Here is a 19,388-nt window from a genome sequence, read left to right as displayed (position 1 = left end):
CTCAAATGCTGCATTTCTTTGTCCTAATGCTGCAACAATAACACCACTGCTAGTGTGAGACTTGTTTTAACTACCTCAGTAGATGGACAGTGGATGGAGATTAGATGGACAGTGGTAGGGACAGTGGATAGACAGTGGATAGACAATGGTAGGGACAGGGGATAGACAGTGGATGGCAGTGGTAGGGACAGTATATGGACGTAGAGGATCAGTGGATGGACAGTGGATGGAGAGTGGATAGACAGTGGTATGGACAGTGCTATAGACGGTGTAGCGACAGTGGATGAACAGCGAATTTCTAATGTCTATATGTGTATGCGAATGTGTGTAATGTAATTTGTGTGTATATGTTATATGTAGGGCAGTAGAATATGTATGTGTTTGTGTGTGTGTGTCAGGGAGGAGCGGAGGGCCTGAGGGATGTGTCATGGCTGTTAGCACCACAGCTCGTGGTGATTACTATTGATTGCTAGTCTGGCTAGCTGCGTCCATCTCGCCGTACGTCCCTCATTGACTAGTCTTCAGGGGCGATCTTTCTCCCGGTCCTTTGCTGCGCACACAAACGCAATGTTGACACACTCGTACAAGTGCACACACATGGGAGCTCCCTCCCGTGGCGTGAGGACGCGCGCAAAAACACATACCAGTACACATTTTATCTTTGTATTGCTGGAAAAGTGTATGCAATTGCACACACCATTAGAAACTAATTGTGTGTACTGGGGTTAATAAATTGCATAAAGGGTAGGATTCAAACATGCACTCATAGACCACTTAGACAACGCATAGACCAGTTGCAATGCATACGGTCCACTATATACGGTAGGCCTCTAAACTGTATGTAGGTCAGTATCCAGGCGTCCTCAGGAGCTCTCACCCCTCCCCCCCCCCCCCCACCCCTACTAGTCAAGCGATGCCGTGCTGTCTTCACATAGCAAGCAGCCATCTGCGGCCGTCTGCTTGAACGTCGTCCATTGATCTCTGTGTATCTGAATGTCTCTCTGTGTGTAAAACGTGTCAATGTACCACATGACCAATTGGAGCGCGGTGTGATTCATTAGTGTGTGAGTGCTCATCCTAGCTAAACGCTCGCTCAACGGCGCAGGTCGCTCGGCCGCCTCTTACACAGCAGTGTGTGGATGGGTGCCTGTGCCTTGTGTGACCATGCATGTTTTCTTCCTTCGTCCCTTCCCCGCGCCCCCCCCACCCCCCCCCCCCCTACGCCTAGCATGCGTGGCTTCATGTGTGCCGTGTCGGTGTGGGCTTTTTCTTGTTTTTTTCCGCGCCGAGCTACGAGCGATACACTCACTCATAGCCGCGGCTAACGCTATCTCCGCTGCGGCGCCGGCGCCCCTTTCATCCTTAGCGCAGAGATTTATGGACGCCGTGAGTTATATCACCCCACCTCGCAACCTCCGCACCATTCGTCAAGTTGTTGACGGCGTGGAGGTTGACACTGCTTCCTGCTTCCTCCCCCCTTCGCCTCCCCCTCACCGCCCCTCTCCTTCTCCGCCCCTCTCCTTGTGGAAAAGGGGGAAGGGGCTCTGCTTGTCCATGCTCCCTGAGTGTGGGGTGGGTTGGGTGGGGGGATGGGGTTGGGGGGGGGGGGGGCACTCATCATTGTAGTACGTTTGAGTGATCAATGATGACTGGAAATCTAATGGAGCTGGTCGGCGTGGAACATGAGCAGTTTGTCATGTGATGGATTGTAGCACGCTGTTTGGTTGCAGAGAGAGAGAGAGAGAGAGAGAGAGAGAGAGAGAGAGAGAGAGAGAGAGAGAGAGAGAGAGAGAGAGGAGAGAGAGAGAGAGAGAGAGAGAGAGAGAGAGGAGAGAGAGAGCATAATGAGTATAGACGGATGAGTGTAGAAAGATTAATCAAATAATCAAATTGTGATGATGGAAAGGCGATGATGTGTTCTGCAGCTTGGGCAAAGATCATCAAAAGTAGGACTCCACGTAGGGTCTTAACAACGACAACAAATATCCTCACGAGGATATGCAGACGTTCACACTTTTTCTATTGCTGTCCCTGCTCATCGCTTAAACATGAAAAACAAACAAAGTTGTAACCATGACAACAACAGCAGGACACAGAGGGCCATGAGACCGGGGGACTGGCCCAGCCCGCCTCCCCTACTGGGATCCAGTGACAGACGTGGCTGACAGACAGGCCCAGCTGGCGGCCCTTGGAGCAGTTGTTAATGGCCTTTGTAAGGAGGGTGGTAATGAGCTGGTTCCTGTAGTGGGCCCTCCTCTCCACAACCCTCCTCATTCCCTCAGGGGGCCCCGTTGACCTACACAGGCCCCTACAGGAGGAGGACCCTGCCCGATAGACCCCTATATATAGCTATTCACTCAGATGCTGTTGTTTTTTTTTTGTTTGGGCAAAAAAAGGCCATTGTCTTGCCAAGGAGAAAAATGATAATGCACTGCTCTGGAAATTAAGACAGTGTGCTCCAGAGCACTTTGATTGGCTGAAATCATATTGGTGCCAGGTGATGTCACCTGCGAGAACTACTGTTGGAATGTGACTTCACTTGTAACTCTACTGAGCCATTCAGAGCCCATCAAACAGGGAGTGGATGTACGGATTCTGGTGCCGGCTCTGACGTCTGAGTTTAGGGTTGTGTGCCTTTTTGATAGTCTAGGACACGTTAACTCGTAAGCAATAAAGAATGGCACCAGAGTGAGGAGAAACAGGGTCATTGCGAGCTGTAGTCCAGGTCCTTTCCTCTTCCGCTCTCTCCCCTGGTAACCATGGTTACAGAGTGGCCTGCTCACGCTCCAGGAAACAAGCGGCCAGGCCGCCACAGGAACTCCCAAGATTTCATTACTGGATTATTCATTGTTACATCAGAGATGCACACGCAAATATCAATCACGTGCACACACACACACACACACACACACACACACACACACACACACACACACACACACACACACACACACACACACACACACACACACACACACACAAATGCATGCCCGCACACACTTTAATATATTTGCACGGATGGAGATTAATATACATGCACAACATACTTGCATACTCTCTCTGTCTCACACACACACAAACACACACACACACACACACACACACACACACTATCACACACAACACACCACATTGACAACAGACACAGACCCACACAAATACACAGACACACACATTAACAAAAACACACACACACACACACACACACACACACACACACACCAATACACACCAGAATTAAAATAAAAAAATGCACACAAGGGTTTGTGTCCTACTTTTCATGTAGAAAAGCTATTCTTTCTCCTTCCCGGGCCACACCCCCTTTTTCCCCCCTCACAGAGTCATCCCAGGGGTCTCACACGTGGTCATGTGATGAGCCATGGCTGCTGTGTGTGAGTGATGTGTGTGTGTGTGTGTGTGTGTGTGTGTGTGTGTGTCTGTGCACGTGTACGAGAGCATGCATCAGTGTATTCGCACATGCGCATCCTCCCCCTGGTGTGCATATGTTTGCGTAAGCCTGCCTGTGCAATGCACGAGTGGTCATCGATAGACTCTTACGCGCCTTCCACAAACCCACGAGCCCGGCGCCAGCCCGCCACGCTGCCCCCACCCCCCACCACATCTCCCCCCTTCTCCTTCATCAGCGTGTGATCTAATAATACAGGGATTATTACGGGATTAGCAGTCTAATAAAACAGCAGATTACCACAGCGGCGCTCTCAAACACTGGCCATTTGTTCTGCGGGGCCAGCTGTCTGCTGTTCTCCATACCAGATCCTCAAATTGGTTCAGATTTTTTTCAATGCAGCACGGGTGCCAGCTCGGCTGAGGAATTCACTTTTCTACTTTGGATTTGAGGATAAGCAGGGACTGAAAAGATAGAAGTAACAGGAACGACAAACACCAGATTTCGTTGTTGGCAATTTAACCAAATGTGATTAATTCTGTCCAAATGTTGGAGGAATACAGGAGAAAGAAAACTGATCATAAAAATACTAATAATGGCATATTATAATTGTTAATGATCCCTCATCAATCACATGGGAACACAAGCCCTTTCCTCATGCCCAATAGTCCCCGATAACTTTATACCCAAATGTCACAATTTCTAACCTTATATCTTAGCATAATGTTCAAACCCAATCACAAAACAACTTCGAACAATACTCCTAATAATATCCACACCATATCTCTAACTCGAAAACTTAACTTTAACGGGCATCTTTACACCTCTATTGGGGTTCCTGCCCAAACGTCGTCTTAAATTGGTCTGAAAATCCCTGCGGCAGCTGCTCAGTGGCGTTGTGTGAGTGCTCGTGCACGTGTGAGAGAAGTGTGGGTTTAAGTGGCTGTGCGCACGCGCTCTCCTATTCCTCGCTGGGCTGGTACTGGGGTGTCGGACCGGATAAATATAGCCATGTTGGTGTAAAGCTGTATTCTCCTCGGCTTTCTGTGGCTTGAATCAAAAGCAATCTGGAGGAGGCTGAAATAGAGAGTGTGTGTGTGTGTGTGTGTGTGTGTGTGTGTGTGTGTGTGTGTGTGTGTGTTTGCTTGTGTGGTGGGTGGGGGGAATGGGGGAAGGATTGAGGGGGTTGAGGAGTTAAAAGGGAAGGAGAGAGATAGGGGAGAGAGACAGTGAAGGAGTGTGTAGAGTGGAGATGGGGGGGTTCCTGCTGCCTTATTATGAGCCGATCGTTTGGGGATTCCTGGTGGAGTTGAGGCACTGGCCCCCCCCCTTTGCGGTCCTCCCCTTTTCCCTGATTTAATATCGCCTCTGATTGTTCACAGTCAACCCATATCATATATACAGTATGTCGACTGCATGTGTAGCTGGAGGGAAGGGACGAGACAGAGAGAGAGAGAGACAGAGAGACGGAGAGAGAGCGAGAGAGAGAGAGAGAGAGAGAGAGAGAGAGAATGAGAGAGAGAGAGAAAGAGAGAGAGAGAGAGAGAGAGAGAGAGAGAGAGAATGAGAGAGAGAGAGAGAGAGAGAGAGAGAGAGAGAGAGAGAATGAGAGAGAGAGAGAGAGAGAGAGAGAGAGGGGGGGGGGGGGAGCGAAAGAACATTTTCTATGGCAGGGAGATGAGCATCTTTCCATCCAGATGGAAACGCTGCTCTTCCTGTCTTTTGGTAAACCAGGATTCACATTGCAAGCCAAGCTGTTCCTCAGTATTACCGCCATAATGTTGATGTTTGAGGTTTCTTTTCATAAACTATTTCTTATTCCTGGACGACTCATTGGCAGCTTCGCCGCTCTTCAGGAAGTGCGTTGTTATTCCGCTTCCTGCTTGATGCCACTGCGTTTGAAGCCGAGCTTCAATTGGTTGGCGAAGCGGTCAGCCAAGATGGTTTTGATTGGCCGCGTTAGAGGACATTGGGCATGAGGAAAGGGCTTGTGTTCCCACTGGACACATAATGAGGTCATTCCAGTCAACAATACCAACATGCTGTCAGTGCTGCAGAGTGAGATTAAAATAAAGTTGGGATGTATTGTTTGCCCTGCGAGCCAACAGTAATTGAAACTGTTCTCTTTATACTGATAAATATCTGGAGGTTCACACCGACTTGTACACTACAAGACTACTCATATCATAGTGTAACAAAGCATAACATTGAATATCCTTAATGTTATCGTCATTACCGTTAAGGGCAAAAATATCAATACCACATTAACTATTCACATTGTCTTTCTCAGGTCATGTCGATTTCTGACAAACGAATAGAGACACAAAAAAGAAGATGCATCCTCTTCAAAACGTGTTCATCACAATCTAATGCTGATTGTCTGAAGGAAGAAAAACGAGTTTTGATGTTTTTATATTTTAACACATTCCATCGCCGGCCAATAAACAAGCATTGCCCAAATATGGGCAGAGAGGCAGTTCCTCTCCCAGTGGTCCCGTCCTCCTCCTGTCAGGACTAACCGGGTTAACCCTGTGCTGACCCGTCTCCCCTGGGCCGCAGGTCATCTGGGTGTGCAATAACTGCCGGAGGCAGCAGGAGCTCCTCACCAAGCCCGGCGAGTGGTTCGCCGGTCCGGAGGGGACGTTGCTCTGCTCCGACCCCGCCGACAAGAAGCTCCGCTCGCGCTCCCAGGCCCCCCCCGGCTCCGCCCAGCTGCCCGATGACCCCGGCCGGCTGAGCGGGCCCGGAACGACGCCGGGATTCGACCCCCGATCGCGCAGCGAGCCGCCGCGAGAAACGTAAGGCTGCAACAAACCTAAGAACGATGATCAAAAGTAAACAAACAATAGTTGGAATAGGTTTAAAACAATTTAAGATTGTCGTCATTCTTGTATTATTGTTGCCGTGTTATGTGAGACGCAAACTACAATTTGTTATCAATGTCTTTTTTTTTTTATGTTGTCCTAGGACATTGGTCTAGCAGTATTGATAAGCGTTGCATTAACTTTACTGAAGAATGTCTCACTGAGTGGTTAATGGCTAATTGAGTTCACTTTTCCCTGCATCCTACTAAAGGTACTGTGGGTCTCTCTATGGAGCCATCTGTCTTGGCAGGTACTCTGCAAGCCTTTAGAAATACCCATTTTTTTGGGAAGACACTCGCAGCTCAACAACTGCACTGCAATGTCACATGGATACAACACGGACCCCGTGACTCCCACCTTATCTCACCCCTGCCCCTCTCTGTGCCCCGCACCCTCTCCCTCTCCCCAGGAGGAACGGCAGAGGAGCTGGAGGAGGAGGAGGAGCTGCAGGCCAGGGGGAGCGCAGGCCGGGCCAGCCCCGACTCAAAGCTCAGGTGTCCGTGGACCGACACTTGCGGGGCGACTCCAGGGAACGTCGCGAGGGCCGGCAGCTGACCAAGGGCCGCTCCCTGGAGCACGACCCCGTGGGGGCCGGCAACGGTGGAGGGCCCGGCAGGAGGATGGAGGAAGGGGGCTACCTTCACACGGACCACCCGGCCGGTAGCAACCCTTCTCTCCCTCGCCAGCACCTCGGCACGCAGCAGCAGCAGCAGCAGCAGCAGCAGCAGCAGCAGCATCCCTCACACATGGGGGGGCCCGGGGCCCCCGGGGGCCGGGGCCACCAGCTCCCTGTTAAAGGAGGAACCGTCAGCGTGGGGTTCGAGGCGATGGCCCGGGTGGGCGCGGCGGGCCCAATGGCGCCCAAACAGAGGACGGCGGGCGGGATGGGGATGGGGGTGGGGGTGGGGTTGGGTGGGCTGCATGAACACGCACCGCCCTCGCAGCCGGGCAACGGGGCCCCTGAACTCCGGGAACCCTCGGGGACGGGGCCCGGCTCGGGCTCCGCGGCGGCGGACGAGGGGGGGCCGCCGCCGGCCCGGCGGAGCAAGCGGGAGAAAGCGGAGAGCATGCTGCGCAACGATTCGCTTAGCTCGGACCAGTCGGAGTCCATGCGGCCGCCGCCGCCGCGGCCGTACAAGTCGAAGCGTGGGACGGGCGGCGCCGGGGGGAAACGGCAGACCAGCGTCAGCAGCTCTGAGGAGGAGGGCGGGACCACGCCCGAGTACAGCAGCTGTGAGGACGCCGAGATAGAGAGCGTCTCAGAGAGAGGTGGGGACCACTGTCAATCACCCGTCACTGGTCCTTCTTTGCTCCTTGATCCCAAAGTGACCGGGTTATAGTTGAGTTAGTCAATATGTTTCAGACAGATTACTGTGCTTGAGCAATTGAGAATAAGCTAGATCTTCCAAAGACAATATAATAATAATAATAATGAATGAACACATTGATTGCGGAAGTTCAGCCTTTTGTGTATGTTTGTACATTTGTGTTTGTGTGCGGGTGTGTGTGCATGTGTGTGAGTGTGTGTGTGTATGTGTGTGTGTTTGCGTGCAGCCGTGGGTATGCTCCTACACTCCCAGTCGGGAGGCTGATATAAGAGGGGAAGCGGGAGCATTGTACTCTCGGTGTGTCTTCCCCCTCAGTGTGGGATAGTCCGAGAGGGAGACAGAGAAAGAGATATGGATAAATAATAAGTGGGACTTAACTCAATAGTTCAGAACATACTATTTGGGACCAGTGACAGGTAAGTCATTTCCAGACTTCAATACAGTTATTATGATTGAAATATTGGTTGACAGACTATGGTCTTTGAAACTCAAGATTGTAGAATGTTTTCATGTTGCTATGTGTAAGTGAACTGTATAGTATTTTATTATATCTTAAGCTGCTGCTGCTCAAATCATACTTGCTGTTGCTCTGCTGTGTGTGTTTATGCATATGTGTGTGTGTGTGTGTGTGTGTTTGTGTATGTTTGTGTGTGTGTGTGTGTGATCGGTCTACATGTGAAAGCATACTGCAGAACATCAGTGTGGATGTAAACAAGTTGTGATGTGTTGGTCTCAGCCCAGTCTTGAACATTGTGTGTGCGTGTGTGTACGACAGATAACAACAGGAGAGAGAGAGAGAGGGATACAGAGAGGGGGAGAGAGACTATGTTGTGTTGTTGTTGTTTGTGTTGACAGGGCTATTTGACCACCAGTTGACCCTTGGAGACCTCCCTCGCAAGGCGACCCCCAGAGCTCTGAATGGCCCTGCTGTTTACACACTATTCCTGGCGTAGTCAAGCTGGAAAACATTATCCAACTGCTATCGCTAAGCTAGCCACCTTAGGCTCACCCCCTCTTAGCCACAAGGGAGTAATAAGGGAGTAAATAGATTTCCATACCTCCTCCAAAAGATCCATTCATAAGAAAGGTCCTCTTCTGTTTCCCTGCTATGCCCTGATCAGCTGTAATGAACCAGCATATTCCCTCTCCTCAGCCTTCTCCACGCAGGCAGTATTTGAGCTGCGCTGGGATCTGCACTTGATCACTTTTCAAATGCTAGCCAACGCGATGCCACTGCTGTCCTCAGGAAGATTTAAAGATCAGGTTTTGGTCCAAACCCTGCATTTTTACAATCATATCATCGACATGATGACAACATACATTCAGAGTAGACATACAAAAAATTATAAAAAAAAAAAAAAAAAATATATAAATATATATATATATATATATATATACATATCTATAAATCAAAAGCTACAATGTATTTCAATGCATCATGGATATAAACATATGGCAGGGACTTTGATGAAGTGCAGTGGTTTGTTGAGGCCAGGACGGGAGGCCCCAGGAAGGAGGCAGAGCAATGAGAGAGTTCCTCTGGGGCCTGTGTCTCAACATACCGCCACGGTGCTTGAGTACGCCACTTCCTTTTTTAGTTAGAGACAGAGGACCGGGTCAGGGCAAACAAAGACACCGGTGCGCTGGCAACCAGGAGCAAAGCTAGGCATCATTTCTTGTAGACAGATGACACACAAATATTATTACACACACAGACACACTCACACACACACACACACACACACACACACACACACACACACACACACACACACACACACACACACACACACACACACACACACACACACACACACACACACACACACACACACCGTTACAGAGTCAGGTTTGTGCAACTCGGAAACAAGCCAGCCAGGAAATCCTAATAATGATCATAATTACTTTTTTCGACCTAATTCCACGGCAGAATCTGATTATAAGAGGTCAATTGTGGTGTTGTGTAGTGCATTTTCTCAGAAGAAAATGACGGGGAAGTGCTTAGTATGTGATTAAGTTATCAATTTATTACAAACACTACAATCATGGCTGCTGTCTATAAGATATATTTGCCCGGCTAGGGTTTATTGGTGCTTTTATTCAATGGATAACCAAGTTGTTTCTTTCTAATGGAAAAATAACTCAAGGCCCTAGCCAGAACATACTGGAAAGCACGTCCAATGAGGTACTTCAGTCATGTCTGCTGTTATAAAACTAGCACAAATTAGAATAAGGAAAACTGTTGTTTGATAACGGATAAGGAACACTACTAATATTTATTTGAATACACATACATTTTTGCTAGTGACCTAGCAGCTTATGCAGTTAGTGAAATACAGCATTCGTGCAGGTCAGGGATCCAGACTGCTGCAGAGTAGAAATGTATTTCTGATCTTGTCCCTGGCCTCAATATTCAATAAACACTGTCCCAAAAATTGTAACAAATATCTTGTGAAGAGCAGCGTGTGATCTGAATATTTTGGAGGTGATCTATGGTGTGTGTGTGTGTGTGTGTGTGTGTTTGTGGATGCAGGTGGTTGTGTCAGAGGTGCATATGCACATTTGTGTGTCTTTCTAAGTGCAGTTGCATGTGTGTCAGCCTGTGGGTATGTGTGTGTGTGTGTGTGTGTGTGTGTGTGTGTGTGTGTGTGTGTGTGTGTGTGTGTGTATGTTTGTGTTTGTGTGTTTGTGCGTTTGTGTGTTTTAGTCGCAAAATCTGCCCGTTGTTCCTTCCATCATCGTTCTAGTCTTTTTCACCAAACTCTCTTTTCCTTAATGGACAGGCAAAGCTGTCCTGCATCTGCACTTTTCAACGTTGTTTCTGGGGCAGATCAGCAGTGTTGTTCCTGCATAGCTCTGAGGCGTAGAGAAGTATAGAGTATGGTAGCGTGTAAACTGTAGAAGACAGATGGGGAGCCTGAATTCTTAACTCTGCTTCCTGTTGCAGGTGACTGGGAGTGCTACCCTCACGACCCCAGTGTATGGCACGTAAGTCACCGGCTCACGCTTTGTTTGTGCTCGAAAACTATTCAAATAGAGGATATCTTTAGTGGGCTACAAAGATTTTTTCCCCTGCCGTTTTGAATGCACTCTGTATGTGTGTCTTTGTGTATGTGTGTGTATTTTGTGATGACGTGTGTCCATGTTTAATTAAATCTGTTAATTATTCTGTATGATATCTGCATAACCTCTGTGTGCATCTCATTGTAGAAGGCGTGCATAATGAAGCGCATGTAAATGTGATTTTACGTTACGCCTGAACATGTGTCTCTGCGCTGACCTGCGCACCGGGCCTGTCCTGTTCTGCATGCTGCGTCTGTATTCGGCGCTCCACCGCGACGGCCTGACAGCTACAAGGGGCTCACATGTCCCCTTGACCTCCCACAGCATCCCGTAGCCTGGGAACCGTCCAAAGAAGGAGACCATCAAATAGGACGCATCACCCTGAGCAAGAGGAGTGCTGCCATGCCAAAAGAGGCCGGGGCCCTACTGGGGTTAAAGGTCAGATCGAAGCTGGACACACACAATGTAGATGCATGTAAAGCTAAGAACATGGCGACAGAGATGAGGCATTGCGTTTTAATTTTCTTCGTACTTTCGTTAACTCTTAAAGGACAACTATCCTAGATTACCGAACTTCTAAATGGTTTACCAAACATTTGAATAGTTCAAGCTAGATAGTTAGACCACATAGAGTGCTAGAGTGAATTTGTCCAAACTGAATGTGTTGATACGCTGTGATTGTCCCTCCTGTCCCTCAGGTGGTGGGCGGCAGAGTGACAGAGTCAGGGAGGCTAGGAGCCTTCATCACCAAAGTCAAGAAGGGCAGCCTGGCTGACGTTGTGGGCCATTTAAGGGCAGGTGGGCTGTAGGACACACACACACACACACACACACACACACACACACACACACACACACACACACACACACACACACACACACACACACACACACACACACACAAACATCAAATTTATTTATGATGGATTATATTATTTTATTTATGTATCTATTTAAAATATATTTATATATAAATTATGTTATATTATATGAAGTGTCATTTTTTAAATTTGCATTGCAGTTGGCCCACATTTCCCAAATCCAAACTTCTAGACTTCTAGCACTTCTGTTGTGCATGCATGAAATACATAAACAGGCCACCAGACAACTGTTTGTATTTATTGCGACTATTTTAACAATGTAACAGGAACTCTCCCATTCCCAGCTTTTGACCTTCTCTGAATGATGCAGCTGTTTTTATATAGAACCTGATATGCTAAATAAGGGATTCAACACTTTTGAATGCTGTGTAAGAACTGAATATATATATATATATATATATATATATAATATAACAAGGCAATCAAGTGTCTTGAGGATTTTTTTGGGATGATCATTCGACACCCTTTCCTTGGTAACTCAAAATTGGCCAGATGTGCCACAATTAATTTATGATTGCATAATATATTTCTCAACACACTCAAATTACAGATTCATAAAACACTTATTAGGTTTGAAAGCAAAGACTATTTAAAACTGCTGAATTTCAGGTGATGAAGTTTTACAATGGAATGGCAAGCTGTTGCCGGGGGCAACCATGAAGGAAGTTTACAACATCATCCTTGAGTCTCAAGCCGAGCCCCAAGTGGATCTGGTGGTATCCCGGCCTATTGGGTAAGCTAAGGACCAGACCCTACTGCACAACAATCACACTATGAAACGTCATTCCTTTCCAATCGTATTCAAAACAGCATTCATTTAAGTCTGACCACTAGAGGGCATTGAGTACTCTCACATACATTCCAGCCACTACACGAGATAATTTGTCTATGGAAAGCCTCAAAATGTTCATGGATCATCTGCAGCAATGCTCCTTGGTGGGGCAGAATCAACGTTTGGCACAAGGCAATGGTGCTATGGTAGAGATGGGATGGATTTTCTGATAAACTTGGTGTGTTAGGATATTATGCTAGCAGGCGTTACACTGATTGGTATAATCATGACATATAACACAGATATATCCGGTTATAACTTGGCCTCCCAAAGGAGTCAAGAGCATTGTATGTGCTGTGTTGACGTTGACCCCTTCATTTAATCTAGGCAGTCCGCTGGAAGGCGGTTTGAATCTGTACACAGACTAGAGGCTGTGTGGGCGCATCCAACAGATCCAAAATAGCCACCACAGCACCTGCCAAGTGCCAAGTGAAGTTTCCTTTGTGACTTGAGTGCTATTGCCTTTAAAAGTGCAATAGTGCTTGCATTCTGTCAGAGTCTGAATGACTACTTACAGCATCCGGGCCTATCCACTGTTGAAATTTAAAGGTTAACTTTTATTGGCTTATTCCTCTATTCATGCATGTAAGCAGGCACTTTTGACTTCAGTAATATCAAATGTATTCCCGTATATTTACTGAAAGAATTCAACTATTACACCAGGTTTGTAAAATGGAGAGTTATTTTAAGAACCAGCTAGATGAGCCCAGCTTTATGACTCAAATTCACACAATTTATAAGTTACTGCAATTTCATGTCGATACAAATAGGATTTTGTGTTATCACCTTGCAACGCTTTTTGTACAACCTCAACATGCTGGGTGCATTGTTGTGACAGAAAATAGTCTGGGTATTTTCAGGGAACAAGACGATTTGCATAAGTGGTTTTCAGGTACTGTAGGACTCACTGTATGAGTGTACTACTGTATCTAGATAAGGTGAGTCTCATTGAGTCTCCAAGAGCCATATAAAGGTTCAAAGCTCAGGCAGCATTTCAAAGTTGATTTGGCAATTTCACTTTATTTCTGCTGAGACACATTTAATGAAGCTTCCATCAGAACCAAACCTTCACCTCCATTTCACACCACGGCATCCTCATTCCCCACAATCATATCATCATTTTTTTTCATAAAAACACCCAAAAATGTCCCTCCCACAATAATGCAATATCCCAATACAACGTACTCCTTCAATGGTTAAAAAATTGAATGTATGAATTTCTCTCCAAACACTTGCGAAGGGTGTGTAGAAAATATCAGTAAGTAAACAAAACCACCTGTTGCATTAATAGATCCTCCAAGTCTTCCCGTCCTAAAATGATCTGCACTCCCCTGGTCTCCCACACCCGTATGTGATGCTGCTGCTTCTGCCATTTTACCCCCCCAAACACTCCATTTTACCCCCCCACACACTCCAATTCCAATCAAACTCAATTGTATTTTGAAACAATGCCAAGCGGTTGCAAATGTCAGCTGTTTTACAAATAGTTGCAGATGCTACATTTTCTTCCTTTAAAGAGGGGTTATAATCGTCTTCAACCTAAGATTTACATTTCCCTGCCCACTAGCGGTGCTACTGAGGCTCTTATGGGCAACGTCTCTATTGTAAGGATCTTACCTGAATAGGCAGTCAATTTAGGAAATATGGCATCGTCCAACCATTTCAGTTGGAGCAATATAATATATCTTAGCTAGGCACATTGATTTGACAAAATTTCAAGCAGGTACCTAATATGGAATGCACTTAGTTAGATACCTACCTAGTGAGGACCAGAAGTTGTGAAAAGCCTACTAGTACAATTGGTACAGTTGTCGCCCATCTATGTGTATAGGGCTGGGACATCAGGAAAACCATCCAAACAGCAGCCAGCCCCTCATTCGTTTGGAGGTCCTGTAGGTCGCCCTGTTTATCACTGGGAGGGGTTCTGCTGCAGAATCCAACACAAGTGCTCCCAAAACACAACTGTTGGCTAGTAACGTACAGTAGATGGACGCAATTACCAGTATTTGACAAGAGTTACATTTCTATAAACTTGACTCACTCTAATCTGATTTAAAGAAGAATGCCTTTGAAATTCGTATACTGTAGGGACAGAAGAAAGATCCAGTAGATCACTTATATGCTTACAAGTCCCTTCCTACCAGAGGTCTTTCTTACTAACATGTAATAAAACGTAACAAGTTTGACACCCCTCTTTAACTGAACAAACTTACATGCTCATAAGAACGAATGCAAAATGGCCATTTCACACAGTCTTGGGACAGTATATGTGCTTTTGTAAGCTTTATGATGTTTTGTGCAGTCCATTGGGTCCTTTCATTCCAACATCAAGTCTTTTTGTTCAAACATTTACCCAAAGTGGTGGTAAGTCGACGCTAAAACCTACAATCGTAACTTCAAATTTAAAGATGCTCACAGGCAGTGTCCTAAAGATACAGCTCCAAATACATTATCTCTGTGTGGCTCTGACCACCGGACAGTGTCGGTGCCACAGCGGGTCACGCTGCTGCCTCAGAGATAAAGAGACGTGTGGGGGCCGTTTCCGGGCTCATCACATGCATTCTACACAATTGTCGACCATAAATTGGCCTTTTTCTTCGATTCTTAAGACTTGGCTCCCGAGCCTCTGAGGGGCCCCCTGCCGACACCAACAGGGAAATAAATAATGTCAAGAGGGGCCATGCTGTGAGCATATTTAAAGATCATGGACAAATAATGGCCAGTGTTTCCCTTGGGTCCCTGGGCTGATATTCATGGCAGCGGTTATCATAGGTGGGCTTATGGGCTCTGTGGCTGTGTGCGGGTCTTCTACAATAATGGGTGTGCCTTGTATAATAGTGGGTGTGGCGTGTATCGCTGTGGGCGTACTCTTGTATGATTCTGGACTGCCACGAATACCACCATGCTTCCCTGGGAAACACTGGATTGATGACAAGAGCCTGGCTCTTTGCCCCCCCCCCCCCCCCCCCCCCCCCTGCTTTTACTCTGTTCATTGACACCCACAATATTTCTACCTGGGTATCTAAATGACAAAAAAAGACTTAAGACTAATTGTAGAGAACGCATAGTGAGCATGCTTGCCTGTGAAGTGAACTTTAGTGACTCATTCTTCTTCCAATCAGGCACTGGTATGACTCTGACTGAAATTGATCTTCCTTCTGTTTTCCAGTGATATCCCAAGAATCCCGACACATCACACCCTCCATTAGGATCTAGTACGTATCTCATGTGGTCTGTCCGTACGTCTGTCCCTATGGCTCTCTTTCACACCGCTTCTTTCTCATCATGCGGTCTAGCTTCTTAACTCTGCATCTCTCTCTCACTCGCTTTCCCTTTTGATTTGTTTGTTTGTTTTTGTTTAAGTGAAATCCCTATCTTGCTATCACTATCTTCCTTCCTGATATTTCATTCTGAATTGTTGTACCTTCTTAAACTCAGTGATTTCTTCACAGTGGCTTTCTTCAGAGAATAACCAAAATGGTTAATAAGTATTTCAAAGCTTCATTCAATCTCTTGATTTGCAAATTCTCAGGATACTACGATTGCCCTCTTCCTGCTCAGACTGTTCATCCAGATCAAAGTTGTTATCGCAGTACTGGCCATGTCATCAAAAGAGGATACTATCTCTGGCTTTAATGGGCCGGAGATAAGAGGTCAAATTCTCCATTTCATGGCTGTTACAAACACCGTCCACACAGATAGACTGGCCAGCTTGCCCTGGAGATATTTATACAAATCATTTGGTGAGCATAAATGACCGAAAAACCGGTCTGATTGATGCCATCGTATTTAACACTACTGCACACTACTGCTGGGCTAACTATTGTAACTGGTACAGACCCAGCATATCTCCTGATAGATGTATGGACACATTTGGGCAAACAGACTGGTTTGACTTGCTGAAAGGCAAATGAACAGTGCCAGCATGCATGTTTTGCATCATTTAATAATTGTAAAACATACTACTTATACATACTGTGAAATCACACTAGACTACCCCACCTGCTGCAATTTACCAATTAATCAATCCAATTTGACAATTTCTACAATCTGAATAAACTAGCGTTAATTCATAATTTACCACTTGAACCAAGGTTCCCACAGAACCCCTGCAGGCTGTGTGTCCTTGCCCGGGTCTGGGTTTAGAATCAAACTCCTTCCTCCCTCCTGTTCTCCTTACTGTGGCTCCGGCAGCAGGTTCCAGCTCCTTCGAGTCCCCCAAGATGGACCGACCGTCCATCTCCGTCCAGTCTCCCTCCAACGCCGGCATGCTGCGAAACGCACCGCAGCTGCTGCCTGGACAGATCTCTGTACGTATGTGTGTGTGTGTGTGTGTGTGTGTGTGTGTGTATGTGTGTATGAGTTTGAGTGTAGGCCTATGTCAGCTTGTTTGCTATAGGGATACAGTGCATGAGGGGTGGAGAGTGTTTTTGCGTTGATATGATTAATGAGCATGAGCCTATATATGTGGTCATATGCGGTGTGGAAATTGTGTGTGTTTGTGTGCGTGATTGCGGGTACAAGCGAGTGTTAAGCTTTGGTTTGAAGTTTGTGTCCTTGCAGGCTTTGGTGTGCATGCATGTGTTTGTGTCCGAGTGTGTTTGCGTTGGTGTTTGCGGGTATAATTAAGTGTTACGCTATGATTCTATGATGTGGGTGTGTTTGCCTGTGTGTGTGTGTGTGTCTGTGTGTGTGTGTTTTGTTCATGTGTGCGTGTCCCTGTGCATGGTGCATTTCTGTCTCTAAACACCTGCCTCCGTGCCGTCACTCAGGTGAGGCTGTGGTATGACAAAGCGGGCCACCAGCTTATCGTCAACGTGCTGCAGGCCGTGGAGCTTCCCCTCCGGCCGGACGGGCGACCCAGAAGCCTTTACGTCAAGATGTACTTCCTCCCGGACCGAAGGTAGCCCTCCCAGGCCCCCCACTGCGTGATGCCACGGCGCTCCGATGTCCCACTGTATACAGGATGAATCCAATTGGACAAAAGTCATACCCTACCCCAACAAGCTAGGTTATTTAACATTCTAAGGACACTACCCAGATAGCAAACAGTCAGTGAAACTATCTTAAATCAACATTCTGTTGTCAACATTAAATCATTGAATTAACATCACACTCTGATGTTGATTCTATATCATTTTGCACCCTTTTTTTTTATATCGAAACAACGTTGAAAACCTGTCCATAGATTAACGGAATTTCAATGCTATTTCAATTATCAGGAATATTGAAACAATGATAAAGTGTCAATTGAACTAAGGATCGACATAATTTCAATGGAATTTCAATCGTTATTAAGCATAGAAAATTATTGCTAGGCATACAAAAATGTAATTCCCTAAATGAAATAGCCTATAATGAATATCCTGCTTTATAGACAGCCAGGATGTGAAAAGGTGATGGAACATTTGAAAGCTTGTATGCCAATAGCCTAGCCTAAAAGACTGACCACACCACACTGTTTAAGGTAAAAAACAAATCATTTTGTTGCACTCTTTTCATTGCTATTTCATTCATTCATTATTTGTCCTAGTTACACTTTATGGTCCGACATCTTTTTTAAAAATGTTTGTCGTCCAGTCCTCCTGCCCGGTCTGGTGCATAGCGCAGCCACTTTTGCACACCATGGGCAAAAGTGAATTGGGTGACGGCGGCTGTCCCAATCTGTTGTGTAAGAGCATCTAAAACAGAAAATACAAGCTCAACACAAAAAATTAGCCTTAAGGTTTAACAGAATTCCCACATACAGTATATGCACACTTAGAAACAAATTCGGTAGCCTAGGAGACATTTTTTTAAATGATATACATATCCAGTGGGGGGCTTCCATGGTGGCCCGCCGCGGTCACATCTGTGGGTAGCACAAGGTGCTAAGTGCTAGCCTTACTGCCTTTCATTTGATCGACTAGCCGGCAGGCTGCACTACGCTAGCGTTGGTGCCGGTGTTCACCGGCACCAAATAGCGGTGCTGTTTTAAAGGTCCCATGACATGCCGCCAGGTGTGGGCTGATTAGCCGTTTCAAGCCGTTCATCAACCATAATGATGATTCAGATGGAAAATCAATATTTATTCAATGTTGGCTTGCTGTCTGGGTAACGGGCTAACAACGATAAGATGCTAATTACCTTGCGAGGCTGACCTCCTAAACAGGCGATTACATGTTAAGTAGGCTTACACCTTAACATTCATAGCACCCTAACAGGCTAAGTATCTTACATGCTAAATATCCTAACTTAATGCTAGGTCGCTTACATTAACCTGCTAAGAAGCCTTTCATGCAGTATGAAGTACAAGCATCTTTTTGAAAACTTCCAACAAGAAAACCCACAAAAATGAGTCACCACGCCACCATTAACTCATTATATGGGCAACCTGATTGTATGTATTTATTTTATTTAGTTAGTTGGATTTATAAATTGTTTCAGCTGTTTATATTCTCCTTATTAATTCATCGTTAATACTGGATCCACGCGCTAATTATAATTCTTGTGGCGCTCTGCGAGGCTGACCCTCACCGCTTTCTTCTTCCTTCTTTAAAGGGACACGCTTCCTTGTGGGGAAGTTGTGAAGAGTATTTTTCCACCCATAAATTTTACGAGGAGCTCAGTTTACTATAGGACAGCTGAGGACAGCTCCTAGTCAGGCCTCCCACCGCTGCACCCTCAGACCCCTGTAGCATTGACATAGGTTAGCATCCTGTCTGCCCGCACGCATGTTGAGATGAAATATGAATCCCCAGAAATGACACCAGCATCATTGATGCAACATTTATCTATAAACGTTTGAAAGGATAAATGTATCAAATTTTATCTTGGGTCAATTTGACTCTATGATTAATCAACCATGTTTTTTAAATGCACATGGGGTCGTGCTGTTGGCAATATGTTTTTGGCCAGTACGTCTGTGCTGCAGTTAAACTAATTAATACATCTCAGTCCATTTGTGCAGTTTAAGGTTTGATTCAAGCGGCGGATTTAAAGATAATGATCTTCAGGATAAACTTGTGCCGCTGC

General features: G+C 46.2%; 2 protein-coding genes and 1 long non-coding RNA gene across 3 annotated transcripts in view; 2 read left to right on the top strand and 1 right to left on the bottom strand.

The window, feature by feature from the left end:
* The window catches only part of LOC132473702 (uncharacterized), a 215,506-nt gene that overhangs the window by 39,372 nt on the left and 156,746 nt on the right, over positions 1-19,388 (top strand). The gene's annotated exons all lie outside the window — the stretch shown is intronic.
* asrgl1 (asparaginase and isoaspartyl peptidase 1) overlaps positions 1-19,388 on the bottom strand; it is a 134,040-nt gene that overhangs the window by 13,732 nt on the left and 100,920 nt on the right. The window lies entirely within an intron of this gene.
* Positions 7,206-19,388, top strand: part of LOC132473699 (regulating synaptic membrane exocytosis protein 1-like) — a 34,171-nt gene continuing 21,988 nt past the window's right edge. The window contains 9 exon segments of the mRNA XM_060073918.1: positions 7,206-7,539; positions 10,546-10,586; positions 10,986-11,099; positions 11,360-11,459; positions 12,152-12,275; positions 15,544-15,560; positions 15,563-15,589; positions 16,572-16,684; positions 17,147-17,277. Of these exon segments, the coding sequence (XP_059929901.1) occupies positions 7,338-7,539; positions 10,546-10,586; positions 10,986-11,099; positions 11,360-11,459; positions 12,152-12,275; positions 15,544-15,560; positions 15,563-15,589; positions 16,572-16,684; positions 17,147-17,277 (869 nt within the window). The 5' untranslated portion in view covers positions 7,206-7,337.

The sequence above is a fragment of the Gadus macrocephalus genome, chromosome 15, assembly GCF_031168955.1.
Source record: "Gadus macrocephalus chromosome 15, ASM3116895v1".
NCBI lineage: Eukaryota > Metazoa > Chordata > Actinopteri > Gadiformes > Gadidae > Gadus > Gadus macrocephalus.
Note: the sequence above shows the minus strand (reverse complement) of the source record. Positions and strands in the feature narration are given on the sequence as shown.